Genomic DNA, 27,589 nt, shown 5'->3' with positions numbered 1-27,589 from the left:
GAGTTCAAATATGCTTTTAAATGTCAGCATGTGTACCTTCCAGTTCCCTTTATATCACCTGCTTATATCAAGCCAGGAAGATGCCCTTAACTATAGGCAATATTCCAATAATTATATAACCAGCACCAAGTAGCGGAAAGTTACAGACCTACAGAAATCTTTCCCGTCTGGAGTCTCTCACGTATAACGGAAGATCTAAAGAGGAAGAACGGATGGGAACATTTCCTGGTCACGTGTGCTTGTCCATGTAGGAGGTTATGTACTTGTGGAACAGTACACTGTGTTGTTACCAATGCTTATAATTTATTAATAGTCCAGAGCTAAAGTCCAGAAAGGCAAAGTGGCCTGTTGTCACTTTGCACAGGTGTGTAATTAACTCAGCCAAACTAATTCCTCCTAAAAAGCTACAGCTACTGTATGATCCATGATAAAAAATAATAAAAAAAATTGTTTAACATCAACTTCACTGCACTAGATTGACATTATATTTGTTCACTGATGGTCATTGGTATAATAACCACAAAAATCCCAATAACGTCTGACAACAGCACTAAAGTGTTATCTACTTGTAACTGTTGACCGTTTCACTGAGTGCATCTGCTATGCACCACAACATATAGTATGACTTCTGTTGGATTAATGTTTTATCTTATAGGTTTATATAAAAAAGTCAGGATATGAATCAAAGTCATAAACATTTTCTGCTTTTTTTAATTGAGGATTTAAAGATCAATTTTTAACAAGCACATTTCCTTCATGTCTTTTTAGGATACATAGAAAAACAATAACATACATAGTTATAAACATGAGTTGTGTACTGGGAATGCTTAAAATCCATAATAAAGCCTACAAACTTCATAAACCTGTTACCAGATCAATCTGCTTACATAATCCCGACACATGACAGGCTACATAAGGGGTGCAATGTGGGAGAGAGACACAGGGAGGAGAAGAGAGAGGAGTAAATTCTGTCTCTCCAAGACTCAGAATATTAATAATATTAATAATAAGATCACACAAGAGCAGTGATATTTAACAGGTAAGTTCAAACCTGATGCATATTGAATGGAAAAGACATGAATTTGTCTGAAGTCGCTCTATGAATAAAAATGACTAAGAGGAATATCTGGAAGACGTGTTTGTGGTGGGGTTGAGAGTTGGAGAGCTATTTAAAAAGGGGACTCAATTTTACTGCGCGCAGTGGGTGATAAAAGCGCACCGGTTATTGCGCGCAGTAAAATTGTGTCCCCTTTTTAAATAGCTCGTAGAAAAAGGCTTTCGGGATACACATTTTCTCATTTTTCTTTTGTTGAAGGATGGATTTCGACCTGCCTCCCACCATACCTGTGAGCGGGATCCCCTGGGAAAGAGTTCTGCCTCCCATGCTGCCTCGCCTCGGGGGCACTTTTGGATCTTACGCATGGACCCCAGCTGAGCTACTGATTCCGGTTAAAGAGCACACTGGAGCCGCACAGGTGGGAAAGGTGAATATGAATTGGGCTTATGACATGCCTTGTAGTTTGAAACCAAACCTCTCAGTTTGTATACTGTAAGAAAAAAGGTGCATGCATGCTACACGTTCCCCTTTCTTTGCCTCGTGCCTCCAGCGTTGGGGTTTGATTCCTGTCTCTGCCCTGTGTGCATGAAGTTTGCATGTTCTCCCTGTGCTTCATGGGTTTTCTTTAGTTTCCTCCCCCAGTCAAAAGACATGTATCGTAGGTATTGTAGGCTGATTCGGCATCTATAAGCATCTATAAACTGTCCGTATTGAGTGTGTGTGCTTTTGGAACCCTATCCAGGGTGTTTCCTGCCTTGTAGACTCCAGGCTCCCCACAACCTTGGTACAGAAAATGGACGGATAAATATTTCCCTTTCACTACGTATTTAACATCCTTAGAACAACTGCTATGCCAAAGAAACCCACAAATAACTTTTTCCCCTAATGAGTTCCCCTCTGTATACATAGGAAAAAAGGGTACTACATTGTCTCTGTATATAGTGCACCTTCAAAAGCATTACTCTAAAATGAATTATGGTAGATTTGGTTTATATTATGTAAAGGACACTAATGGTACAAATGTGTACTGTTGATGGTGCTTTCCTAAAAAAGGAACAATACAGAGCAATATTTTTTGAGACATATTACTGTTGGTATTAGTAGAGATGTAGAGTAACATGTAGGGATGTAATATTTTGCCATACAATAATTCCCATTCTTTTTTTTTCTTTTTTTAAATTTTGGGACATCTGATATTATTACAAGCCTTAAACAAATTTAAAACGTATACAGAGCAAAAGCTACAATGTCAGGGGTATTGATCGTAAACCATTGAATTTCATCACATCTTTATATGCAGGTTGTTTGTGACCAAAATGGATTTACTGTGCAGCTTGATGTGAAACACTTCAGCCCTGAGGAGCTTATGGTCAAAGTCACAGGCAACTATGTTGTGGTAGAAGGAAAACACGAACAGAGAAAGGTCAGTTATAACTCTCAAAACTGGTCAGCTTGGCTGTTCATCTTTTTTAGTGTAAAATTAGCCATGCATGGTTTAAAAGCAAATCCTTACCTTTGTTAAACATGTGATATAATGTTACTTGGCTGTAGGATGGATCTGGATTAGTGACCCGGCAGTTTAACCGAAGGTACCGCATCCCAAATGAAGTGGACGGCATGAAACTGGAGTGTGCAGTGTCACCAGAGGGAATGCTTGTAATTTCTGCCCCTTTGCTGAAGACTGAAAATGCCAAATCATCTACACACCCTGGACCAGGAGTGTAAAGACACTCAACAGGTTTGGACAACAAGACAAGCAACAAGTTGGACCTTCTACTATTTATTTAATCTTGTCCCAAGATGTGTTTCAATCACTCTTAAAAAGGATGAGCATAAGGAGAAACAGACCAGATTTCCTCTTGCATGAAAGCTAGTGGGTACTATTTCCAAATGCCAATTCCAAACATACTTGATACCAAGCCAAACACCACATCATTAATCCTTTTTCTTTAGCATTTTAATAATATTAAACTTCCAGGCATACTGAAAACACCTGATCTGAATTCAGAATCCAGCTCGAATTTTCCAGCATGTTCTAAACATTCTAATATTTGTGTTTAAAAACAGTTGCACATATCAGATATTGTTATTGTGAGTTCATGACTGTACATATTCTTTAATAACTTTGTTTTGTAAGCGTTAAGTACGAGTTATAATATTCTATGAGCTAATTTAACTGCTGCGTCATCATGAATTATTTTTCCAAAATGATTTATTTATAGTGTAAACACATTCACATCCATTTGCAAACACAAAATAAATACACACTGTATTGGTTTGCAATAATAAACACGATTGTGTGCCTAAGTGCATCGTCAGTCTTTGTGAAATTTATCCAGCATCCTGTCCACCTCACTGAAAAAAGAAAAACATATTTAAATAACCACATAAATACATTTTAAATGGCACAGAGGCCTAGATCTAACACACAGTTTATGAAAATATTCATTACTATATAAGGGATCAAATATATTCTCACCAGAGTTGCTCTTTCACCCACTTTCTCTGCTGCCGCAGAACTAAAAGTAAGGGATCGTCTTCAAATTCCAGCCCATCAGACTCTGTATTAGGAAAATATATTGATTCTTCTAACAAACTCAGATAGCCCTTGCTTTTAAAAATGGGGTAAAATAGGGGTTGCACTATAATACCTGTATTATAGTAATTCAAAGAAACAATACATTTGTTTACCTGAAAAGAGATTTGAAAATCTAATAAAGTTTACCCTGCTATTAAGCTAGTTGTGATATAGTATTATTGTTGTACTGTAGGTTGTACATGGTTATTCTTTTCATTTCCTCAATATAATTTAAAGCCGCTTAAAGTTCTGGGCATCACAAAGGTAGAGTCGCTGCATCACAACTTCGAAGTCCCCAGTTGGATCCTGAGTGGTGTTGCATGTAGCCGTTGTGTATGTGTTGGTTTCCTCCAGGTTCTCTGGTTTCCTCCCACCTCCCAAAATCAGGCCAAATCAGACGACTGTAAATTGCACCCTAGATGTGAATGAATTGGAGTACATGATGCCCTTTGATAGACTGGTGTCTCATTCAGGATTGATATACACCAAGTGTTTCCTGGCATAAGCTCCAGATCCACTGGACCTCTGGCGGGGTTCGATTCCCGCCTCCACCTTGTGTGTGTGGAGTTTGCATGTTCTCCCTGTGCCTCGGGGGTTTACTCCGGGTACTCCGGTTTCCTCCCCCAGTCCAAAGACATGCATGGTAGGTTGATTGGCATCTCTGGAAAATTGTCCATAGTCTGTGATTGCATGAGTGAATGAGAGTGTGTGTGTGCCCTGCGATGGGTTGGCACGCCGTCCAGGGTGTATCCTGCCTTGATGCCCAATGACGCCTGAGATAGGCACAGGCTCCCCGTGACCCGAGGTAGTTCGGATAAGCGGTAGAAGATGAATGAATGAATGATCTGTGTGACTTTAGTCCAGACCAAATGGTCTGGTTTGAGTATTTTATAAATTGCTGATCTTCTAAGATTTTCAAACACAACAACAGTCTTTAGAGTTTAAAAATCTGCAGGCTGAAGCCCCTTTGCTGCTGAGAGAGATCAGATGAGAATGACCAAACATGGAGCCATTTATTTAGAACTATAATCTATAAACTGTGTTATGTACTAGAGTATGTGCATATCCATCATAGCAACACAATAACAGCGAAAGGTAGGTGCATTGCAAAACAGCTATTTAAAGAACGATGCTGTCTGCTGTAACAGGTGGAAGCTAAAACGGTTAAAATGTGCTCACTGTTGACCTTACACGCACATCACGTCACGAAACTAAGAGGAGCTGAGAGTTCACGATCAGAAATTTCTCACCTTCTGCTTCCTGCATCAGCTGACCTATGACCTCACTTGAATGGGATGAGCTTTGAGGGGGAGGTGAAGGGGAATGAGAAGGTGCTGGAGGGGTGAATATGGGTGAGGTGGAGGAGATTGAGGTTCTAGGCTGGACTGGTGAATCAGCACTGGGAAACAATACTTCAGAAACAACCTTGTAGATAAAAAGGACAATAAAAAAACAAAGGACATTTCTTAAATTACAGAAACATTCAAATCAAATCAAATTTTATTTGTCACATACACATACATACAGTGTGCGACATGCAGTGAAATGCTTTTTTTTTTTACGTCTGTCCGGTATTCAAGCATAAAAAAGGAATGGGATTAAGGATATAAATAAAACCAAAAGAAGGTAGATAAATAAAAGTATAAACTATATAAAATACTGTATATGAAAATATATGTGAAAATATATGTATATACATAGATGTGTATGATCGATATCTACAGTACAAATTAAAATGATTTAGTGATTGAACCTGAATATAATTATTGAATATAATTAAAAAATATTCAGAAGAAACGTCTAATCAACTTTTTTTCTGTTTAAACACATCAAAATGAAATTATATATATATATACGTTTCTTCTGAATATTTTTTAATTATATTCAATATATAATTATAAATATAATTATATATATACACTATTTTATAACATGACATATCATAGTCTATAAAATATATATAAAAATATATCCATTAATCCTCTGATGATGAATAGCACACACTGACCTGGCCAAGAGTGTTGTGTATTGGTGACGGAGAATCTCGGGGACGAACGCCTCGTGTCGAACTCTGACTCTCTCTGTGTCCTGCATTCTCTTTGTTTTTAGTGCGGACCTTTTCTTGACCCCCTTTGGCCTTGACATTGCACTGATTCCTTTCAACCACATCTCTGTTCCTAACATACCTGCAGAAAGAAAACTCTCCACATCAGCTTGCGCAGTACAACCAGAACTAGAAGGCAAAAAAGTGTCAAGCTCATTGAAAAGCTTTATTCTAAATGTGATTTATTGTTTTGCAGAAAGTTTGTCAGCAAATATATATACCCAGCTAATATTGTGTGGAAGTGTCTTCAAATATTGTGATAATGTGTATGAAATGTGATATAACCTTTCTTAAAAATATAAGCTGAAAAAAGAAAAACCAATCCAGGAAGTCTACCTATCTGATTTCTTCTTTCGTGTACATGACACTGTTTTTTTCTTCCCCTCAACTCTGCCACTGGTTTGCGTGCTTGCTCTTCCTTGGCAGCCAGCTTCCTCTGGGTTTTCAACAGGCTGTGGAAATGGAGATGGAGAAGAAGAGTACTGTGGCTTACTGTACAGCTCTCCTGAGCTTTCTGAAGAGCAGACCTGTCCTCTGAGACAGGGCTGAGTAAAGTAATGAGCAGTCTGAGGCTGTTTAGGGCCCATCTCTCCATCACAGTGAGGAACTGATACCATGTGGCTCTGAGGGATAGACTCAGCCTTGGTGTTGATGCAGGATGCAGGGTGGACTTGGCTGGAGAAAGGCAGCACTGGCTCAGAGACTAGACAGGAGGCAGGAGTGCTTACTCTGCCAGTCACCATCATGGGTCCAGGCATGAGTCCAGGCTGTGTCTTTTGTAGGGGAAAAAAACGTTATTGTAGCAAGCACAGCACAATTATAATATCCTAACTGAATTAATCTTTTTTTTATTTACTTGCAAGGCCAGCCTTCTGAGTAATGGCTGATGAAGAGATGAACTATGGGAAGAAGTGTGAGTCCACTGTCTGGCCTGCTCCATCTTCCTCCTAAGTCTCCACTGAAACAGGATGTCATCCTCAGGCCGAGGTCGTGATCCTACAGATTCTGGAGCGGTGGCAGCGGTGTCTTTGGGTGTTATCACTAGTGGAAGCACAGAATGGGTACAGTGAAAAAAATGCACTTTAAATGGACATTATTCATCGTACATTGGCTTTTCATTGATCTCAAGTATTTATTAAATATGATCAATTTGAAATATTCTGTGAATAAAACAGAACATCTAGATACAACTTATTTGTGAGATTTAAATTCACCCAAAAGGGTTCATTTACAAACATGGCACAAGTTCACCTCTATAATTTGTGCAGTCCTCAAATATTAGGCAGCTGTTATTAAGTAAGAAAACTAAAAACCACACAGTGAACACTAAAATTGTGTGAATAAGTGCTGGTGTGTGGCATGTACTTACAGTTGGCTGTGTCTATCAAGCTGGGAAATGTGGGCTTTCGGATCGGCTCATCAACACTCAGGGGATCAGAGAAATCAGAGCTGCCCAGGCCTTCAGAACTGATGGGTAAACCACTGGAGCCACTGCTCAGTGTGTGCTCACTGAAAAAACACAAAGCACCGCATCTTACACTATTACTAGTAGATATACTGTAGTAATATCATAGTAGATCCTGAAACAAACAAATTAACATTTCATATATGTAGACTACACTGGGATGGAAACAGTGTTTTCAGTCACTTTTTTGTAAATCACAATTATTCATCAATTCAGCAAAAGTTTATCTAAAAGTCTTCAGTATGTAAATAGATCGATGCAGAATTGTATGCCATTTATATATTTATTTGATGATTTATATGACTCAGCTCTGTAAGCTGCAGGCTGCTGTGTTAAGTCAGTAAGACTCAGTAAGTACCTCTTCTGCAGAAGTTTTCTGGCTCTTTCCTGAAGATGAAGGATTTCTGGCTCTGGTTGCTCACAGTGTGAGGAATCAGATAAAGCCTGGAACACAGCAAGCACAACAATAGAGTAGATATTTTCTAGAAGCCTTTTGCAAGCATGCATTTGTCTTAGTACTCTCATGCACATGATTTCACATGCTTAGCTGGACTTAGCTATCAGCTAATGCATTGCTGATTGATACAAAGAAACACTAAGAACACTAAGATTTTAACATTAAGATTAAAAACAATTTCTCTTTATGAGTCTTCTCCCAAGACCAGATCCTTCTGCATGCATTTTTACTTCCAAAATGAATGTTTTAAATTAGCAAACAGTAGCCTCACTTTCCCAAACAAGACAAGCACAAAGGCACTAGAACAACAATCCTACATTGTGCAACTGGCTGCAATTCAGTTCTGCTTATGAAGAATTCGTAAATATACAACATGACACTGAACAACGACAGTACGAGGGGCAAGCACAGCAAGCCGAGGAGAGAAGCTCTTCTTCCTTTAATGCCAAGGCATTTAACCCGATAAACTACAGAGAACTGACATTTAAACACTGTGTGTGCCAAACCATTTTAGGTTCTATAAACAAAGGACATGTATGGCAGATGTGTTTCAGATAAGGACCACTAAGAGGCAACATTTAGCCACCAGCCTCATCAAAACATGCATGCAATTTATTAATATTAATTTAAAAAAATCAGTTGCAGAGAATACAACGTATATTAAATGATGACTAAAAAGCCTTTGAATGTGCAGTCCAAAGAGTATCTCTAATTTCAAAGACACAGCTACTGAGCTGCCAAAATTGCTGACAAGAACATCCAAGCAAACAGAGGAATGACAATCCGCAGAAAGGTTTGCTCTTATAAGCAACCAGCTGAGTATAGATGTTTACTTTATACAGATGTTAATAAACATACAAAAATGCCTAAAACTGTATATTGCAGTGAAAAATATTTAGATAGGCTTGCTATTATTATTATTATTATTATTATTATTATTATTATTATTAGGCCTCACCAGTTGATTAAGGCACTTGCTGATCAGTGTAGTTATACTTAAAATATACATTTTATTTTCAAATAAAATGTGAATCCATGGCACAGTGCTGTTGCATGTCTACTTCACACAGTAAAATGCTGCACATGAGACACATCAGAAATGAGTTATTCAAACAATGCCAATACTTTAATTGTAAAGATAATCGACAGAACGTTGAGTGCAAGCTGTATGTAAATGTGTGTATGATAAGAGACGCTGTTGCTTTGATATTTATGAATATTTATGTAGTGAGCACACAGATAACATGAAGCCATAATTAATTCAGAATTCAGTAATTAAGGTACCATTAAGGTTTTAAAATGTTTATGTGGATAGTTTTTGTTGAGATTAAACATCATTAAAATAATCATTATTATCTGTGACCAAAAACAAATAAATTACAATTATGATACAACGAGGACAATTCCTCTTGGCTTTCTTTAACAAAATGAACATTTATAAAACCTATATTTTATAAAGATAGAAATCCACAGTGTTATGGAAACGTTTGTTCTGACTGTGACAGTGTAACTTTAGAGGCTCAATAGTGAACTAATTCATTCAGACATTACATTTCTTTATTCTGTTTCTGAAAAGTTTTTGACCTTCAGCCAAGAGGACAGCTGTAACACAAATTTTTAAGACATTGTTTAAATTAAATATCTAAATCAAGTAAATATGATTACTCTTTGCATTCAAGTACTCAACTACAAAAATATTTTAAGTGTTTACCACTTATCACTACATAACAATTATCAACTTAACAATTTGAAAGATTCTGTAAAGATCTTACAAGTGAACTCAGGTCCAGCAGGTCTCTGGAGGGATAAAGCGAAGTGTCTGCTTGATGTCTGAGCTGGTGTTGCGTGCTGCCTGTGCCATCATTTCTATATTCAGATGATCCTGTGACAACAGTAAAGAAATCCAGTAAACAAACTCAGATCCAAACCCAACAGCTTCAAAGTAAATGAAATCCCTGGAGATTAAGATAGCTTTAAACTGTGTTGCTAAGGATGGATTGTAGTTTTTTCTTTATTGTGGTTCCTTTTATATTTTTTTTGCTTAATTTATATATACAAAAAGAATTTTGCATAGACTAGTGCACACAATTACATAACAAACAAGTTAGCATTATATGCCAAAAAAACGCATTGATTGTGAAATATTTTCACAATATAACCTTTTATTTGGTTATATGGAATCTACATTAGCATGTTGTTTGGGATTAACCTGTGCAATTCACTATATCTTACCTCCAAAGCGTTCCTTAGATGTTCGAGTTGGAGTTGAGCTGGATGGCTGTGATGGATTTGAGGACATCCACCAAAACGGCTGATCATCTTCTCCATCAGCTGTCAACTTTTGTCTTTCTCCACGACTTTGTGGCCTTCCATAACGGAAACGCTCAATGTACCTAGCATAAATTTTCAAATAACACTCTTTCTTCAAAAACTTATCTTCTGAAGTAGAAATGAACTAATGTTGCATTATGTGCTTGTGTTATTAGCAATGCTATTGATATTCAACAATTGACCTGTTGACAAATAACCTGTTATACTTTCTAAAATTTAAATGACTCAAATTCATATTTGTAAAGCAGTGTTTTCACATCATATCTCGTACTTTGCCAGCACGGAAGGCTCCTGTGTTTGACTGGTCACTGTATGTTGTGGATGTTGAATGTCTGTGCTGGCAGGAGAAGAGCTCTGATCGGTAGAGGGCCAGGATTCTGAGAAGTCCTGCTGCCCCTTTACAGATGGAGGACAGAGAAGGACATTGTGTGAACCTTGAAGAAAGTGCTGGTCCTCTGGGCTGAGAGGAGGAGACTCTGGAGGACTGGCTGATTGGATAAACCGGACAGGGCTCAGTGCCTGGACACAACATTTAGATCACATCAAATTATAATTTTAATCCTTGATAACAGCAGATCATTTCCCTTTCTGCTTTTCTTCAAATAAGTTCTCTCACCAGCTTTTTCTGTTGTTTGGGGATCTTCTTTGATCTAGTTGGACTATAATGGCTTTTAGTTTGTCGGGGTTCAGGAGGAAAGGGATTCTTCTTGGTGAAAACAGCCTCACTAAAATAAAACTTTGGTTACTGATCAGATTTTAAACTCCTTGACATTTTATCCCCAAGAAACAGATAACAAACAGAGGTTTATTTGTATCTCACCTTGATTTCATGATCCAGGTTTAAGATTGACGTCTTAGGCTTTCTGCATGTGCAAAAGAGTTACATAGTAGATATAAATCATTAAAACTTTTAGTTGAGTAGAAAGAGAACAGTGTAAACAAACAGTGCTTAATGTTCTTATTACATTGAGCTTCATGTATCAAGTATCTGGTGTTACAAAACAGTCAAAAACCGACAAGTCCGAAGAAAACTACACGTCAAATATCAGCGATAAAACATATTTTATCTTTTCATTTATTCAACTATACTTTAATAAAATTGATATTCAACAAAAACTGTTAACCTTTTCCTGCATCTTGAAATCTGTTTACACCATGTTAGTGGCCTTCTAGCAACCAATCAGGTGTTGTAGCGAATGACGGATGGATATTTCACCCAATAACATAAAGTGCAGTTAACTATACTGACCAATGAGATGAAGGAAATTCAGTAGCGCGCGGAAGAGGAAAGTCAAGTGAACTGTAAATAGACTATAGCCGATAGAGCTAAATGCTATAACAATTCTGTCTGTCTTTTATTTTGTTAAATAAAGTAAGTGGCTTAAAACATTTAATATTCGACAAAATGCATCCAGTATGTTTTACATTTCTAATGCATTTAATGAAATTTAGCAATCATATTTGTATGACTATATCATTGAATATAGCGATAGCTAAATAGCTAGCGAACGTTAGCTGTTAGCTAGCAGGTGATGCACATACAGTATGTATAAGCTAGTTAGCTGTTTGGTTAGCTGTTAGCTAGCAGGTGATGCACATACAGTATGTATAAGCTAGTTAGCTGTTCGTTAGCTGTTAGCTAGCAGGTGATGTACATACAGAATGAATAAGCTAGTTAGCTGTTTGGTTAGCTGCTAGCTAGCAGGTGATTCACATACAGTATGTATAGGCTAGTTAGCTGTTCGTTAGCTGTTAGCTAGCAGGTGATGTACATACAGTATGTATAAGCTAGTTAGCTGTTCGTTAGCTGTTAGCTAGCAGGTGATGTACATACAGTATGTATAAGCTAGTTAGCTGTTCGTTAGCTGTTAGCTAGCAGGTGATGTACATACAGTATGTATAAGCTAGTTAGCTGCTAGCTAGCAGGTGATGTACATACAGTATGTATAAGCTAGTGATCAGGCGTATCTAAGCTTTCGAATTGTTTTTAAATCATTTAAGCTCATTAGATATTATAGACAGAATAATGTAATCAGCCATTAATAATGTAATCTGTGGCTATGTAGGTGTGTTGACTGATTTATTTATAGCCATTTAATTCATTTTATTTTCTTGATAGTTAGATATCTTGAGTTGCAATCAACTAAGCATTAAACAGTTTAAAATCTTACTTAACTGGAAAGCTTTCATTCTTTTAAACAATGTGATGTGCAAGCCACAGTTTGTTAAACATAACATTATTAATGTTTGGAATATAAACTAAATGATCTGGTATGTTGATCAAGAAAAACAATAACGTAATTTTCAATATGTTTATTCATTGAGTTATTGTAACTCAGATAATTCATATAATTTAATATTTTTAATCATGTAGAAAGAGTATTATTTATCATGGCATATGATAGCAGTAAAAACGTATAAACATACAGTCTAAATCCTATTAATGTGATCAGAAAGATCTGTGTTAGTGCACCTGAGTTAATCCATGCTCCTATTTGACCATCATGATTTTTTTATTGCAGGATTGGTTAATGGATTTGCAGAGTTGAGTGTTTTTTGAATAAGGACAAGTCTGCAACCAAAAATGCTTAATATGAAAGTTAAGCTTGAGAAACCAGGTAATATTAGAATGACTAATCAGTTCTTTCTCATGTGTTTAATACATTTGCTGCTTCCCAGTTATGAATTGAAATTTATGACTTTAAATTGTGTAATGGTTTTTGTGCAAAGAAAAAAGTGTAGCAAAAGTTGCCTAGTTTCACACACTGTCACTAGAAGCATCTCCTTGTTGTATTTCAGCTTTTCATTATTAATACATATATAATTTCTACTATAGAATTTAATTTCCATTACACTGATTTATTGTTCCATAGTTCATTTGAACATCTCTAAAAAGTATCTAAAAATCATACAATGCAAATGGACACAAGGCTCCTCCCTTTCTCAAGCGGTAATGGCCAATATTAGCCAAAAAGGGTTGCACGGATCCACTATTTTAAAAAAGTAAATAGTAAACGTTCTGGGTATCAGTTGGATACTAATTTCAATGTACAACGATTTTGGAAATACTAATTCTGATCTCAGATATTGTTGAGTACAGAAAGCAAACAAATTGTGTGTAACACAAATGTTGTATGGTTTTATATTATCACATTAACACATCTGTTGTATGTTGTTTAATGTTATAGATACTGAGGGTGGTGTTGCACGGAATCGTCTTGATGCAGTGCTGCAAGGACTGGTGGAGAAAAGCGACAGTGAGAGGTCAGTTTGAGAGTAACTACATACCATGACTTGATTGGGATCACTCTGTAGCAGCGAGTGTATTATTCACATATCATCAGGAGGTTTATGTACTGACCATGTAAACATTTGCTGATTGCACTGCACTTAGAATATTTACTCCATCAAAGGTTGTAAATTTGCTTTGCAAACATGGATATACTCTGTGACAATTTTGTAGAGTCACACAATAGATAACTTTTAATTGCTAAGGAAAAAAGTAACATCATGACCAGGGTGAAAAGCAGCTAAGATAAGGATATTTGTTCTCCATTTTTATGGTATTATTACATGTCAGCAGTGTATATGATGAGGTTTTCTGCCTTGCATGTATAATGTAATGTCATTACTACAGAGTATGGTTGGAAGCAAACATGCATTTTGACTGTCATACCAGCTGTCTGATCATCTTTGTTCTCTTTTCCTTCTGTGAAGAGATCAGAATGAGGATGAGTCTGGAAAAATGGTTGCAGATTCCTTGAGCAAGTATGTCCTCCTGCTTCTTCTGTTACACCAGCAAAACAATCAAGTGGTTTATTTCAAACATTTCACAATGCGGAAAATATAACTGCAACATTTATATTATCCTGATGTTGACTTAAAACATATCTAAAATGTCCTATATAATGGGGAATTCTTGTACAACAATTGTAATAAAATGAAGTTATAATGATATTGAGACAGAAGGCACCATTCAACATGCATGTCATGACACTGCTTAGCCAGTCATGCTGTTTTCATGCACTGCTCAGTTAAAATGAATTATTTTGCCCCAGAGCCTCAAATTATCAGAATTTTGAATTTTCAGTCTTTCACAAGTAGCAAGACTGTAAATATTATCCAAGGAGATTGGGTTATTATTTAATGTACTGCTACAGTTGGTGGTAATATGCCTTCATTGTATTTCTAACTTAATATAAACAATTTCAGGGTGCTTTTAAGATGGATTGAGCATTTCTATATAAATCAACAATGCTGCATTTTGAATATATTAAATCTAATCTATCTTCTAGCTAATCTATCAACTAGTCTGTACAGTTTTGTCAAGATGGTGTTTTGCCATGCAGTAACCTTTTTTTTATTTAGTTATTTTTTTTTTAAATATAAACTACCTTCCAGCATGTTTTACTGTGTCCTTATAGGACCCCCTGGTGGAAAAGGATGAAAAATCGCCTTAGGTCTTCTGCACCACTTTTTCCCCTCTTTTTCTTACTGTGCATCTGTACACAATTGCGTGTTCTAGCATTGTCCAAATTACTATTTAAATTATAGTTATAGTAAATTATAGTTAAATTATTATTTGCCAAGAATTTGAGCCTTGTTTCCTAAAGAGAAAAGTATTAAATATTAGTAGAACTTTAAATACTATTTATTTATGGCTTCTTTTCTTAATAGGGACTTATCTCCTTCCTCTCTTGGGAAAAGGTAAGAAATTCCTCACTGTGTCAAAAAAGGATATAATAGCATGGACTATTTGCAAAAAAACAAATAGTCCATGCTATTATATCCTTTTTGTCGTTTTCTCAGTTACATATTAAACTGATGTTGCTATCTTCAGTATTTGTAATCTGACATTCAAGGTTTACTTCCAGAGGTCTGTCAAATAGTAAGGTACCACCAGTGAAAATGAACCATTGAAAGGTTTTTTTGGGAAAACCGTTGATTCTTGTGTGCTGTATGTTAAATATGTGCCTGGAGGCTACAGTCCCTCTGTGTTAAGGAATCAAATTCAATTTATCAATGTATGAATTTTGGTGACTGAAGATGGTGTTCTCTTTTTCTTTTTGTACCACAGACCATCTTCACGCTTTGCGCAACATCGGAGAAAGAAGCGCAAAGAGATGGAGGATGGTTTAACTGACACTAACCAGCATAAACAAAGTAAGAATTATAGTTTTTAAAAAAGCTATTTGAGTAGAAATTGCATCTGCTATTCCCTTCTATTATAATGTAATATATTAAGGTGAATTTTGCAGGACAACAGAAGAAAATAAAAAATCATCTGTCAATAAATGTAATTTTAATTTAATTAATTTTAATTAATAAATTTAAATGTATTTAATTGGAGCGTTTACTTAAAATTCCTCCAGAAAACACACTCACACACACACGAATATATATATATATATATATATATATATATATATATATATATATATATATATATATATATATATATATATATATATAAAATCCTGCCTTGATGCCCGATGACGCCCGAGATAGGCACAGGCTCCCCGTGACCCGAGGTAGTTCGGATAAGCGGTAGAAGATGAATGAATGAATGTATATGTATATATATATATATATATATATATATATATATATATATATATATATATATATATATATATATATATATATATATACATACAAGTAGTCTGTAACATTATCTTTTGACAAGTTAACCTTAATTTGTGGCTGTGGTTTTAAACTTAACATGCGTTTGATTGTTTTCATCAGATTCCTACATCATCAAGCTGTTTGATCGCAGTGTAGATTTGGCACAGTTCAGTAGCAACACTCCACTGTACCCCATCTGCAGATCGTGGATGAGGAACAACCCTGCAGTACGAGAGAGAACAATATCCAGTCCACCTCACAGCATGGCAGAGGAGGAGGTCAGATCAACATAATGCTTCTGTCGCCATTTTCTCTGTAGGATAGATGTACAACCACCAGACTTTATTAATCAGTCTATTAGGAAAGTAGTCTGTAAATGTTTGTGTAAGCCAAACGAAGTGAAAAATGCTGAAAAACAGCTGGTTTTCATACCGATGTTGTGATAAGTGATGTAGCTGATCTGCATTTAGTGATGCCCACATTTCATAAGAGGCAAAGCTCACATAGCAGTAATGACAAGTGTAAGGCAAAATAGACTTTCTCAGAGACAGAAGTGAAAGTAATTTAAACTTGCATATACATCAATGAAATTTTAGTTAATTCAACATCTAAAATGTGGAGACAAAAGGTGAACAAGGTCATAAAAAAAGTGTCATGAACATTCTGAGTGTGCAAGCTTGTTTATTCATGTCTCAGAGAGAATGCAGTGCTAATTGGATTGTTTCTGCTGTTTCTTTAGGTGCCAGACATGCTGAATGGCAAAGTTCAAAATATATATCACCTTCCTCTTCCTAGTTCTTGTCCTGTTAATGAATCTGGTGATCCAGTCAACGTAAGGATTCCACCCTCAGAGAAACCCACCATAAGCCAAGTGAGGTTACAAGGCTGATCACCTCTTCGGCATGTCATGCTTAACATTGTTATTCACAAGAACACATTTCACTAAAATCACTAATATGGTGTGTGGAGACATTTACTTAACATTAATGAGAGGAGTTTCCATTGTCCATGATTTTTAAACCTGTAACTTGTCTAAAGGTTTTACAAGAAAAAAAACGATGGTTTGCAGATTCTCTGTAACATGACAAAGGTTTATATAACAGCCTTCCGCTTTTGTTTTGTTGGGCCGCATCACATCACCCCTGTTGGTTTTGTTTTCTTCCATTAACAACATACGTCATGTGTTTAATTCCTTTTTTCTTTAGTCCACAGACACTGCATCAGGAGCAACTACTCTCATGTTCAATCACATGAAACGCTGGAAGAAAATTAGACAGAAGTAAGAGACTTGAGCCTTGAAAACTCTAGCTTTAATAAATTGCTTTATGTTTTTATACTAACTTTAAGAAATATTAGATGATTTTAAAGGTATATTGTATGTTTCCTTTTAGGTGGAAAGAGGCTTCCAATAAGAACCAGCTGCGCTACAGTGAAAGCATTAAAATCCTGAAAGAGATGTACGAGCGTTAGCATCCCCTGCATCAGGAGACAGATTTAAACCTCCATTATGCAACTTCATAGAAATGAAGCTTAAGCAGAGTTTTGGACAGAAGAATGAACTGATAAGTGTGTAGTTGCCTGCATGTGTTATTTTAATATTTGTTAATAATCAAATATTTAGTAAATTTAATGATTTTATTATGGCCTGCACTCCAGTAGCAAAAGATCAGCTGTGGTGCATTTTCACTTTTTGTCTTTTTGATGCAGGTCAGTAGAGTCTGACAAATGCATGTTTGTTCTGCAGTTTTGAAACCACAAAAAAAAATATTTTGTGAACAAAATAAACATTTTCCATGCAGGTTTAAATATGTACCTTTTAAATCTTTCTTTCTAGACAAATTGTTTGTTCTGTTTGTTTTTAACAGTTTGTGGATTTTACACTCAAACCAGTTGTACCAATGCATTTGACCAAAAAATATTTTGTAAATTTCCAATATAATTTTATATTTCCTTCTCAACTGCCTACACATGTTTTTATTCTACTTACTTGCATCTTAATTCCTATAAACAGAATTTTTATAACAAAATGAATCATAACGTACACCTCTCAAACCTAAAATATAAATTTATATTATATGCATAATATAATTTTAGGTAGTATATCCACAGCACCTGTTGCATTACCTCAATAAAAACTTAAATGGTTTTGTGAAGATTAAATCAACTGATACTACAATAGATGGTCCATAATATCATTTAACATTCAAACAGTGCAATAAAGAAGTATGTGTAGTGCAGCAGCACTGTTGTAAAGCAAGCTAAGGGCTTTTCACAGAGGTGCACACTTCCAGTTATTAACTATTCTACACACACACACACACACACACACACACATATATACACATATATATATATATATATATATATATATATATATATATATATACTGTATGTATATATATATATATATACTGTATGTATATATATATATATACTGTATATATATATATATATATATACTGTATATATATATATATATTTATATATATATATATATATATATATATATATATATATATATATATATATACTGTATATATATAAATTCTCCTATATATACTATATATTAATTTGTCTTGCACCAAAAATAAAACTCAAACGCCACATTTTTTTGATGTTGCCCAACATATGTTGCTGTTGCTTGTTTACTTATATATCTTATAACCTATGAATCCTAAGTTTTTTTTATAGTATTTTTTTATCATTAGTCTGTCAAATATTTCAGAGCATAGACTGCAATCTGCAAGTTACTTTTTTCAAAAATAGCTTTTTCTTAGAAAGATTTTAAATGATCTAAGTTAACATAACTGTTAGCATTAACAAGCACTAGCACAGCTGTCTGAGGTGCTATGAGCTTCACATCACACATATATTTATGGTTAAATTATATAGGACCCAATAAACTTTGATTAAATTTGATTAAATTTTGATAGTTTCAGTATGTAGTATACAGTATGTTTATTAGTGCCTAAAAAAAAAGACAAGTCTGGAATGGATTGCCTCTTAAACTTTTATTAGGAATTTGTTTACCGTTGGAAAGTAAACTGGGTTGTTGACAAGACCATGTATGAGCCAATGAGATCCTCCAGGTTCACATGATGCTGCTGGCATTCTAGTTAGAGGCAACGATCTGGTCAATCCAGTTACGCAGGTACGAGACACGTGAATAGACTGCAGGGGCACGGACATTGCAATTGGTAGTTCCCCAAGACACAATTCCAACCTGATGCCAGACACCACCACTCTGACAGACCAGAGGGCCACCAGAATCACCCTACAGATATCACCCAAAGCGAACATCAGATGTATGAAGAAGTGGCATTGCTATATTTCATACAGCATATGAATTATATGGCAATACAATACAGTAATACTGAGAAACAAAAACATTGAATAGTCTTACAGAATCAATTCTCTTCCATACTAAAGTAATTCTGTGGTAATATATGTTGAGTTACAAATCACATTATTACAAAGGTTCCCAAGTTTTCTAGCTGATCAATATGTTTCAAAATCTGTAAGTCCAATTCAGCTCACCTGGCAAGAAGAGACACCAGAAGCTCCAGCACAAATCATAGAATCGAAGATCCTGTTGCCCCAATACTGCTGGCATTGTGCTAAGCTTAGTATAGGTAGGGCAGTTTGCTGCAGAATACTGGGGCTTGCTAAACAAAGGCACAAATACAGAGAGTATGTATAAGAAATCATCAAAGCATGTGCAGGAATTGGAGTAATAGAAAATACTTATAATTTCTATTGAGCCTGTCACATCCTACTTTTCTTCCTGCTGTCTCAGCACAACCAGGTAATATGACTAGTCTGAGTAGGTGGCCAATGGTGATGCAGGAAATGTCAGTCTAACTGTAGACTATTCAGAAAGTACATACAATTGTTTTAAATTAATTATTTTATTTTAATTGTAAATTTTTCATAGTCTCATGTTTCTTTTTTGGCTGCTCCCTTTCTAACCAAATAATTGAGCTGTAAATTTGGTTTGGCACACGTTTTACACCAGATACTAGCTTGGGACCAGCACTGTGAGCTCACTGACTTGAGCAACACCTCCCCAGTGGAATCAAACCCAAGCTGCGGAACTGTAAGCAAATGATTTATGACACTGGACGACAAGGGAACTAATTTACAGGCTCATAACTGATAAATTATGAAAAGGTAGTCATATTGGCTCACACAGTACATTAGAAGGGTGATTGCAGAATTAAATCAATTCTCTTAGGTTCTAGAAAAAAATTGTTGAATTGTTAAAGTAGGCATTCATAATTTGACCGAAACAACTGTTGATTATCTGGAATTTTTGTAAAGCTGCATTTTGTAATGCATGTTGTTGTGAAACTCTAGACATTTGGTGAACATTGATATGACAGCACCTTGATCAGTTTTCCTCTTTGTTGGCAATGCACAGTATACAGTAATGTCTTACATACAGTAAAAATCTATTCTAATACACACAGGAATAATTAGTCTAAAATGTAGTATGGATCTATCTGTTGGTGTGTCTAAAACTCCAGCCATAACCAGATATCACCACCATTCAGATTCTCCTACAAATAAGTGGTTTTATTTTAGATCTCTATAACCTTCAAGCCATGCAATGCACTCACATGTGAACCCGGTTTTGCCCCAGCCGGTGGTTACACAGCGTGTACCAGAAGGGACATTGGTACTAGAAGTAGCCAAGCACACAGGAGATACACGGCTGTTCAGCTGAGCTGGAGTGGACAGCTTCAGCAAGGTGATATCATTGTTGAAGTTCTGACCGTTGTAGTAGGGGTGGGTGATAGCCTACGAATGTTTGAAATACAACAAACAGGCATAAATTAGGGATTTGGACAGTAAATCACAAAAGATCAGAAATCTCAAGTAACTGAGTATAAGAAACTTTTTTTCTTTAAAGAATAAATGCTTTTAATGTTCCAAAAAGTTTGTATATGTAATAAAGTCACAAAAACATAAAAATTAATACCTTGGAAATGTATTTGGTCTGAATCTGCTCAGCATTAGATGCACGATTATGCTCACCAAGGACAACAACGTGCCTTGAAGGTCTACATAAAGAGGTAAGAATGAAGTTAAAGAAAGTACAGCATATTAAAATGTGGTACATCATTTACTACTGTAATAAGGTCCATGTATTTTACGTCACACGGCAGTGGGCAGCAGTGACGACCCAGTACTGGTTGATGAGAGATCCTCCACAGAAATGGAAGCCTGTTGAATCCTAGTTTGAAAAGTTACACATTACTCATAATCTTCAATAATAACATTTATAAATGGATAAAATTATCTAATACAAAACTGATACTTATTGAAACTAATGAACTAAAATAACATTTGAAAAAATTTGATATTATTTAATTCCTGAAACAACATGTTACCTGAAGTGACACCTGCCAGGGCCATGATCCAGACACTGCATTCTCACCGTTCACAATCTTGTTGTAGCCACTAACTTGAGGCTTAATTGCTGGCACTCCACATCCTGTGAGAAAAATAAACAGAAACACACAAGTGAAGTTGAGAGCTTGCGTATTTGAGGCGTATTTGTATGTTTATATTTTTAACAGCTGAGTAGCTCACAGGAAACTTGCCTAATGTGGAAGCCACAAGTGCAAGGCAACTAATGATCCACAGCATTGTGCACTCGATATACTACTATGGTTCCCCAGAGTACCTGATACTGGATTTATAGTACTTGTAGAAGCTGATATAGCTGGGAAAATGTCCATGTGCTCCAGCTCACCTGTAGAAATCCCACAACATTGGTATATTTATAACTCATAGACTCTATAGAATAAATACACCACAAATTATCAGTCAGGATGTGGAACATCTGTTCATGTGTGATCCAAAATATTTGCTTGATATTTAGATTTTTTTCATCCAAAACTTAGGATCCATACAGACTTGTGAGGGTTAAAGAAGTACTAAAAATGAATAAATGTAAATTTAAATATTCAATACACAATATATGTAATATATTTCAACATTTTTTAATAGAAATAGATTTAATAGTTCTAAATTATTTATATACAAATTTTGTTGTCCTTCGGCTTCCTTCCTGTTCGGGGTTGCCTCTGCATATTTGATTTGGCACAGGTTTTATGCCAGATGGACCAGAACTGAGAGTGAACCCCTCATTGGCTGGGTTGGTTCCCTGCCCGCAAATCTGGGCTGCAGCAATGAAAGCATAGGGTCCTGTCACTGGATCACAAACATTTTTTCCCAAATGATTCATATTCCAAAAGGAAAATGTCCCCAAACAAAAGTCCAAAGCTACCTCTGAAAGAAAATGCCTATTTTGAGAGGATACATTGCAAGGTTTCTTGTCTATCTACTCTACATATAAAAGAATGAGGCTTCACCTCATCACAACGATTGCCAAGCTCAAATGTTCAATGTTTATGCTTCAATCTAATCTTATAGCATCTTATATTACAGAGGAGTCAATCAGTCCTTATTGTCCTGTTTATCTTTAATGTAGAAATCTTCTGCCTGGTTGCAATGATAGGTGTTAGTCTGACACATACTGTATGTTTTAGATATATTTTTCTATATTTGATTTTACTTTTATTACTTTATTTTAGAATTATTTGCCAATTCAATGTGCAACTCTTTGGCGAATGAGACTTGTTTTAAGTTTGTTTTAAATAAATCTTACCTGCTAACTTACTTTTTGTCTTTTGCATGTAAAGAACTTTAGAATATTTTGGAGAAAAGATAACAATACAGATAATTTGTATTGATTGTTTCTATTTCATGTTTTATGATTTAAGTGTTTTCAGGCCCAAAGAGAGCGCACACACACACACACGCGCACACACACACACACACACACACACACACACACACACAAATTCCATTTCTAGCATTTGGCAGACACACACACACATACAATGATGAAGAGAATCCATTGTATTTTATTGAAGTGCAACCAAAGAACTGTTGAGAACTGAGAAAGAAGTAGTTAATCTGTATGGTAACAAACATGTAAGTAATGACACAATCTCGCCCAAACTAAAGAATATATTATGACCCATTATTAGAAGACGCACTTAAGTTTATTGACAAAAAAAGCATGTTAAGCTTCATATGTTCACAGGAGTACCAGATTTGGTCACAGGCTATATGTTGGTCTCAGTTGTCTTACCAAACACATATGTTGGTCTAATAACTTCTAATAAGAGTGTAGTGTGAAACTTGTTGGAGAAAAGAATTCCTATTTGTACGAGGCTGATGCATGGATTTCTCTCTCTTATCCTGGTGAAGTTTTAAGTTTAGTCAACCTCCTCAATGGTGGGGCCGGAGGAAGAACCACCACCTGCACCTCCAGGGAACCCACCAGGGCCACCAGGCATCCCACCAGGCATACCCCCAGTCCCTTGGTAAAGCTTGGTGATTATGGGATTGCACACTTTCTCCAGATCTTTCTGCTGGTGCTCGTACTCTTCCTTTTCTGCAGTCTTTGGCAGAAGATCAGAGACAAAAAGAGAGAAAACAAATAAAATATTTATGTGTTAAGTAAATCTCTTTCATTTATTGAACCACTAATGAAATTTAAAGTATAAAAGATTTTTTTGAGGCTGGTTCTCAGGAAATATAAAAAAAATAGAAAAATATTCTCAACACAGAACCTAGGTTTTTTTTTTTTTTTTTTTTGCAAATCACAAGACACCTATACCTTATTAAAATTCACAGACATCAGAATTTGTAAAATGAATTTTGGTTTGGTTTATTTACCTGGTTCCTATCCAACCAAGCAATAATCTCATTGCACTTATCCAAAATTGTCTTTTTGTCTTCAGGACTGATCTTATCTTTGAGCTTCTCATCCTCCACTGTGCTCTTCATATTAAAGGCCAGAGACTCAAGAGTGTTCTTAGCTGTGACCTTATCTTTCTGAGCATCATCCTCTGCACGGTATCTTTCAGCCTCCTGCACCATTCGCTCAATGTCCTCCTTGGATAGACGGCCTGAAAGAACCAGAGGTCATTAGAGTGGGAGAAAAACAAAGTCTAGCTGTATTTCTGATGCTCACATTGATACCTTTGTCATTAGTGATAGTTATCTTGTTCTCCTTGCCAGTGCTCTTGTCCACTGCAGACACATTGAGAATGCCATTGGCATCAATGTCAAAGGTCACTTCAATCTGTGGCACACCTCGGGGGGCAGGGGGAATTCCTGTCAACTCAAATTTGCCCAGAATGTTGTTGTCCTTTGTCATGGCTCGTTCTCCTTCAAATACCTGCCCAACAAAGTACACTTTATTATAGTAGAATACATGATAAAGGGTGACCAGCTAAAATCAGACATCAGATAAGTAAAGTTTTGACTGACTTATAGTTAGGATACCATCGGCAACAAGAAGGGTTTACCTGGATTAGCACACCAGGCTGGTTGTCTGAGTAGGTTGTAAATGTCTGGGTTTGTTTGGTAGGGATGGTTGTATTCCTTTTAATGAGCACAGTCATGACACCTCCAGCGGTCTCAATCCCCAGGGACAAAGGTGTTACATCCAGCAGAAGAAGATCTTGGACATTTTCTGACTTATCACCTGACAAGATTGCTGCCTGGACAGCTGTATGGAAAGGAATAATTGTGGAAAAATTGAGAAAACTTGAGATTGATTTCATCAATGAATATATACTACTTAGACAACTTGAGAATGAGATTCAAATACCTGCTCCATAGGCAACTGCTTCATCAGGGTTAATGCTCTTATTGAGCTCACGACCATTGAAAAAGTCTTGCAGAAGTTTCTGAATCTTGGGAATGCGAGTGGACCCTCCAACAAGGACAATGTCATGAATCTGGGTCTTGTCCATCTTGGCATCATGCAAGGCCTTCTCAACAGGCTCTAGAGTGCCACGGAACAGGTCGGCATTGAGCTCCTCAAAGCGTGCCCTTGTTATGGAGGTGTAGAAGTCGGCACCCTCATAAAGTGAATCAATCTCAATGCTGGCCTGTGTGCTGGAGGACAGTGTACGCTTGGCACGTTCACAAGCTGTCCTCAAACGACGCACTGCACGTTTATTTCCTGTTATGTCCTTTTTGAATTTACGTTTAAATTCAGTGATGAAGTGGTTGACCATGCGGTTGTCAAAATCTTCACCCCCAAGATGAGTGTCACCGGCTGTCGCCTTGACCTCAAAGATGCCATCCTCAATGGTCAGAATGGACACATCAAAGGTGCCACCACCCAGGTCAAAAATAAGGACATTACGCTCAGAACCAACCTTGGGGAATGGACAACAATTTATTCTTTGCACATGTGGTAATCAATGTTCAGATGAATTCATTCAGAACATAAATTCTTTAACACATTTAGCAGTGGAAATGGTCTTTTAAACATAATGCTATTATTCAAATTCTTCACCTGGACAGCTGTTAAAATATCAGTATACCTTTTTGTCCAGCCCATAGGCAATGGCTGCTGCTGTTGGCTCATTGATGATGCGAAGGACATTCAGGCCAGCAATGGTGCCAGCATCTTTTGTGGCTTGCCTTTGGGAGTCATTGAAGTAGGCAGGCACTGTGATAACAGCATTTGTTACAGTCTAAAGAGTCAAGAAAGTGAGGAGTAATGAAGGAATGTGGATAGGCTTATATTCACTGAGACTGTTCTGTGGGCATTATTGTGACATCTGCAAAAATTCAGTACAGTAGTTCTCAGTTCTCTCCACATATTGTAACTGTGTAATATTTTGTGGTCCCTCACACTGCATTCTATTACTATATTATAATTGCACCCTTTTTTCCCTTTTTCTTACTTTAATTTTGGTGGTTTTAATATGTAAATATTAAAGAAAAATGAAATAAACAGCTTCTGTGATTCATCTTACTTTGCCCAGATAAGCCTCAGAAATCTCCTTCATCTTAGTGAGGACCATAGAGGACACCTCTTCAGGAAAAAAGGTCTTTATCTCTCCCTTGTACTCCACCTCCATCTTGGGTTTGCCTCCATCACTCACCACCTTAAAAGGCCAGTGCTTCATATCTGACTGCACCACATTGTCGTCAAATCGCCGACCAATCAAACGCTTGGCATCTTGGCAGAAACAATGTGATGATAAAAAATGTGGTACATTGAGAGCTATTGCAGTGAAGAGGTTTACAGCATCTAAACATTTTAGATGGTAATCAATATATTTACAGCAAATCAGGACTTTAAAATATGTAATTACGTTTAGCATTTTTTATTTTGCCAGGTACACACTATACATTATCTTGTTTTCCTGGCTGCCTGAGATATTCAATAGAGGCTATATATTTTCGTTACCATGATGGTTAACTGCAGTGTACACAGTCTTACCAAACACAGTGTTGTTAGGGTTCATAGCCACTTGGTTCTTGGCAGCATCTCCAATCAGTCTCTCTGTGTCTGTAAAGGCAACATAACTGGGCGTAGTTCTGTTTCCTTGATCATTGGCTATGATCTCCACCTTACCATGCTGAAAAATGCCAACGCATGAGTAGGTGGTACCCAAGTCAATGCCTACTGCTGGACCTTTAGACATTATTTCTGGAATAGAGAGAGAAAGAGAGAACTCAGGTCCAGCTGTAGTCTAAAAATAGGACACAAAATGGGCACACTGCCTAAAGATGTCAACAGATTTAGAAAGTGCTAGTGAGCACCTGCGTAATAGTATTTGACTATGTAGTAGGAATAACCATATTAATGTGTCTATCCATTATGTCCATATATGCTGCTATACCCACCGAAGTTGCCTATTTCATGAACTACTGTTTATGATCTTAGAAAGCTTTCCAGTCTCAACATACAGAAACCATATGCTGATCTTTTGCTGTACTCTAAACATAAGATAGACCTAGAACAGTCTTGGGATATTTTTAGGGAAAGAAATTTATCTGATAAAAATTCAGCAGCAGGTTATTTTCCCAGAGCAGCCTAAAGCAATAAGTGAGCACTGCAGAAAACTGATATATTATTCTCTTTCTTCAACTTGATACCAGCCTCTGAAGACTGTTTAATAAAAACTGCAATGCTGTAATAAATTTATACATGATCAACAGCTTCATGCTTTTTCAGCACATTAAAAAGACTAATAAAATTAAATATACTAAATGTAAATGTTTAAAAGGGAGTAGGGGAGAGATAATTGCGAGATTGTATTAGATTGTATTGGACTGTTATTAGCCAATTTACAGATTAACCATTATAACCTACGAACTTCATGTAGGAAACTACATTAATTTAAATGTAATATATAACTGCCATAGTAAGTCAATTTCACACCGGTCTAATCTGGTATTATCCTGGTTTATTATTATGGTTTCTACTGATCATTTCTCATTTCTCATTGTACCAAAGCCTGTTATCTTTGCTCTTTAGTGTAAAAGGAGTATTCCAACAGGATGGACAAATGAGAGAGAGAGAGAGAGAGAGAGAGAGAGAGAGATATTATGGTAATAAATATAGAACAATACATATTGGTTTGACAGTTACATATAATCCATGTTATTCATTTACATGGGTAAACAATGAACTACATGAATCAAATACATTAATATTGTGAGTATTGTTCATTTTATGCATAATTTTTATTAAACACTTAGTACAAGCATAGAACGGTAAGGCATAAAGAACGCTGAAATTCTGCAGGTGGCAAAGCAGAAGCCAACAGCCAAAAACAGCAGTATCAAACTAAAAACAAAAGGACATAACAGACTAAAACATAAATCAAAGCCACGTTTGCTGGCTGTTTGCAACACTTCCGAGAAAAACTTTTACCTTTCCTGGTAGCTTCAGAGATAATTGTATGGAGTATTTGGGTGGCTTTAGACCTGTTTGAACACTGCTGGCCTGTTCACACTCTTGTCCCGCTGGAATCAGAGACAGAGGATCCAGACGCTTCTGTGTATATAGCCACAGCAGCCAGAGAGATTCCAGCGTCACCTGATCCCCCCACACACAGAAAGTTCCAGACTGCATTGCT

General features: G+C 36.3%; 5 protein-coding genes across 8 annotated transcripts; 2 read left to right on the top strand and 3 right to left on the bottom strand.

Moving 5' to 3' along the window:
• The first annotated feature begins 896 nt into the window (after positions 1–896).
• hspb6 (heat shock protein, alpha-crystallin-related, b6) lies at positions 897–3,369 on the top strand. 2 transcript variants are annotated; one of them, XM_060887708.1, is made up of 4 exons: positions 897–1,039; positions 1,316–1,475; positions 2,358–2,480; positions 2,609–3,369. In XM_060887708.1, the coding sequence occupies exons 2-4, from the start codon at positions 1,317–1,319 to the stop codon at positions 2,780–2,782; spliced, it is 456 nt and encodes a 151-aa protein (XP_060743691.1). In that variant the 5' UTR covers positions 897–1,039; position 1,316; the 3' UTR covers positions 2,783–3,369. The 2 variants fall into 2 exon arrangements, with proteins under 2 accessions (XP_060743691.1, XP_060743690.1); XM_060887707.1 differs by having other exon boundaries at positions 1,316–1,484.
• proser3 (proline and serine rich 3) lies at positions 2,822–13,798 on the bottom strand. Of its 3 annotated transcripts, none has more exons than XM_060887700.1 (14): positions 13,679–13,798; positions 10,813–10,858; positions 10,609–10,717; positions 10,264–10,511; positions 9,894–10,054; positions 9,434–9,543; positions 7,563–7,648; positions 7,109–7,248; positions 6,596–6,780; positions 6,076–6,512; positions 5,644–5,821; positions 4,886–5,060; positions 3,537–3,618; positions 2,822–3,412 (listed from the first exon to the last, which is right to left on the bottom strand). In XM_060887700.1, the coding sequence occupies exons 2-14, from the start codon at positions 10,821–10,823 to the stop codon at positions 3,373–3,375; spliced, it is 1,962 nt and encodes a 653-aa protein (XP_060743683.1). In that variant the 5' UTR covers positions 10,824–10,858; positions 13,679–13,798; the 3' UTR covers positions 2,822–3,372. The 3 variants fall into 3 exon arrangements, with proteins under 3 accessions (XP_060743683.1, XP_060743682.1, XP_060743684.1); XM_060887699.1 differs by lacking the exon at positions 13,679–13,798 and adding an exon at positions 11,117–11,204 and having other exon boundaries at positions 10,813–10,855; XM_060887701.1 differs by lacking the exon at positions 13,679–13,798 and adding an exon at positions 10,958–11,018 and having other exon boundaries at positions 10,813–10,855.
• On the top strand, positions 11,238–17,423 carry lin37 (lin-37 DREAM MuvB core complex component). Its single transcript, XM_060887705.1, has 10 exons — positions 11,238–11,364; positions 12,515–12,610; positions 13,181–13,256; positions 13,710–13,760; positions 14,670–14,699; positions 15,070–15,155; positions 15,738–15,895; positions 16,357–16,488; positions 16,823–16,896; positions 17,009–17,423. Exons 2-10 carry the CDS (start codon positions 12,577–12,579, stop codon positions 17,085–17,087), a joined length of 720 nt encoding a protein of 239 aa, XP_060743688.1. The 5' UTR covers positions 11,238–11,364; positions 12,515–12,576; the 3' UTR covers positions 17,088–17,423.
• Positions 17,424–18,609: 1,186 nt separating this feature from the next.
• On the bottom strand, positions 18,610–21,380 carry LOC132858351 (chymotrypsin-like protease CTRL-1). The gene is made up of 7 exons (XM_060888652.1): positions 21,224–21,380; positions 21,011–21,114; positions 20,774–20,853; positions 20,599–20,680; positions 20,237–20,417; positions 19,155–19,282; positions 18,610–18,891 (listed from the first exon to the last, which is right to left on the bottom strand). Exons 1-7 carry the CDS (start codon positions 21,267–21,269, stop codon positions 18,730–18,732), a joined length of 783 nt encoding a protein of 260 aa, XP_060744635.1. The 5' UTR covers positions 21,270–21,380; the 3' UTR covers positions 18,610–18,729.
• Positions 21,381–22,534: 1,154 nt separating this feature from the next.
• On the bottom strand, positions 22,535–27,526 carry hsc70 (heat shock cognate 70). Its single transcript, XM_060887702.1, has 9 exons — positions 27,385–27,526; positions 25,945–26,154; positions 25,475–25,680; positions 25,037–25,189; positions 24,313–24,868; positions 24,008–24,210; positions 23,679–23,877; positions 23,373–23,605; positions 22,535–23,095 (listed from the first exon to the last, which is right to left on the bottom strand). The coding sequence occupies exons 2-9, from the start codon at positions 26,147–26,149 to the stop codon at positions 22,910–22,912; spliced, it is 1,941 nt and encodes a 646-aa protein (XP_060743685.1). The 5' UTR covers positions 26,150–26,154; positions 27,385–27,526; the 3' UTR covers positions 22,535–22,909.
• Positions 27,527–27,589: the final 63 nt, after the last annotated feature.

This window comes from Tachysurus vachellii, chromosome 15 (genome assembly GCF_030014155.1).
Source record: "Tachysurus vachellii isolate PV-2020 chromosome 15, HZAU_Pvac_v1, whole genome shotgun sequence".
Taxonomy (NCBI): Eukaryota; Metazoa; Chordata; class Actinopteri; order Siluriformes; family Bagridae; genus Tachysurus; species Tachysurus vachellii.
This window is presented reverse-complemented; position numbering and strand designations above follow the sequence as displayed.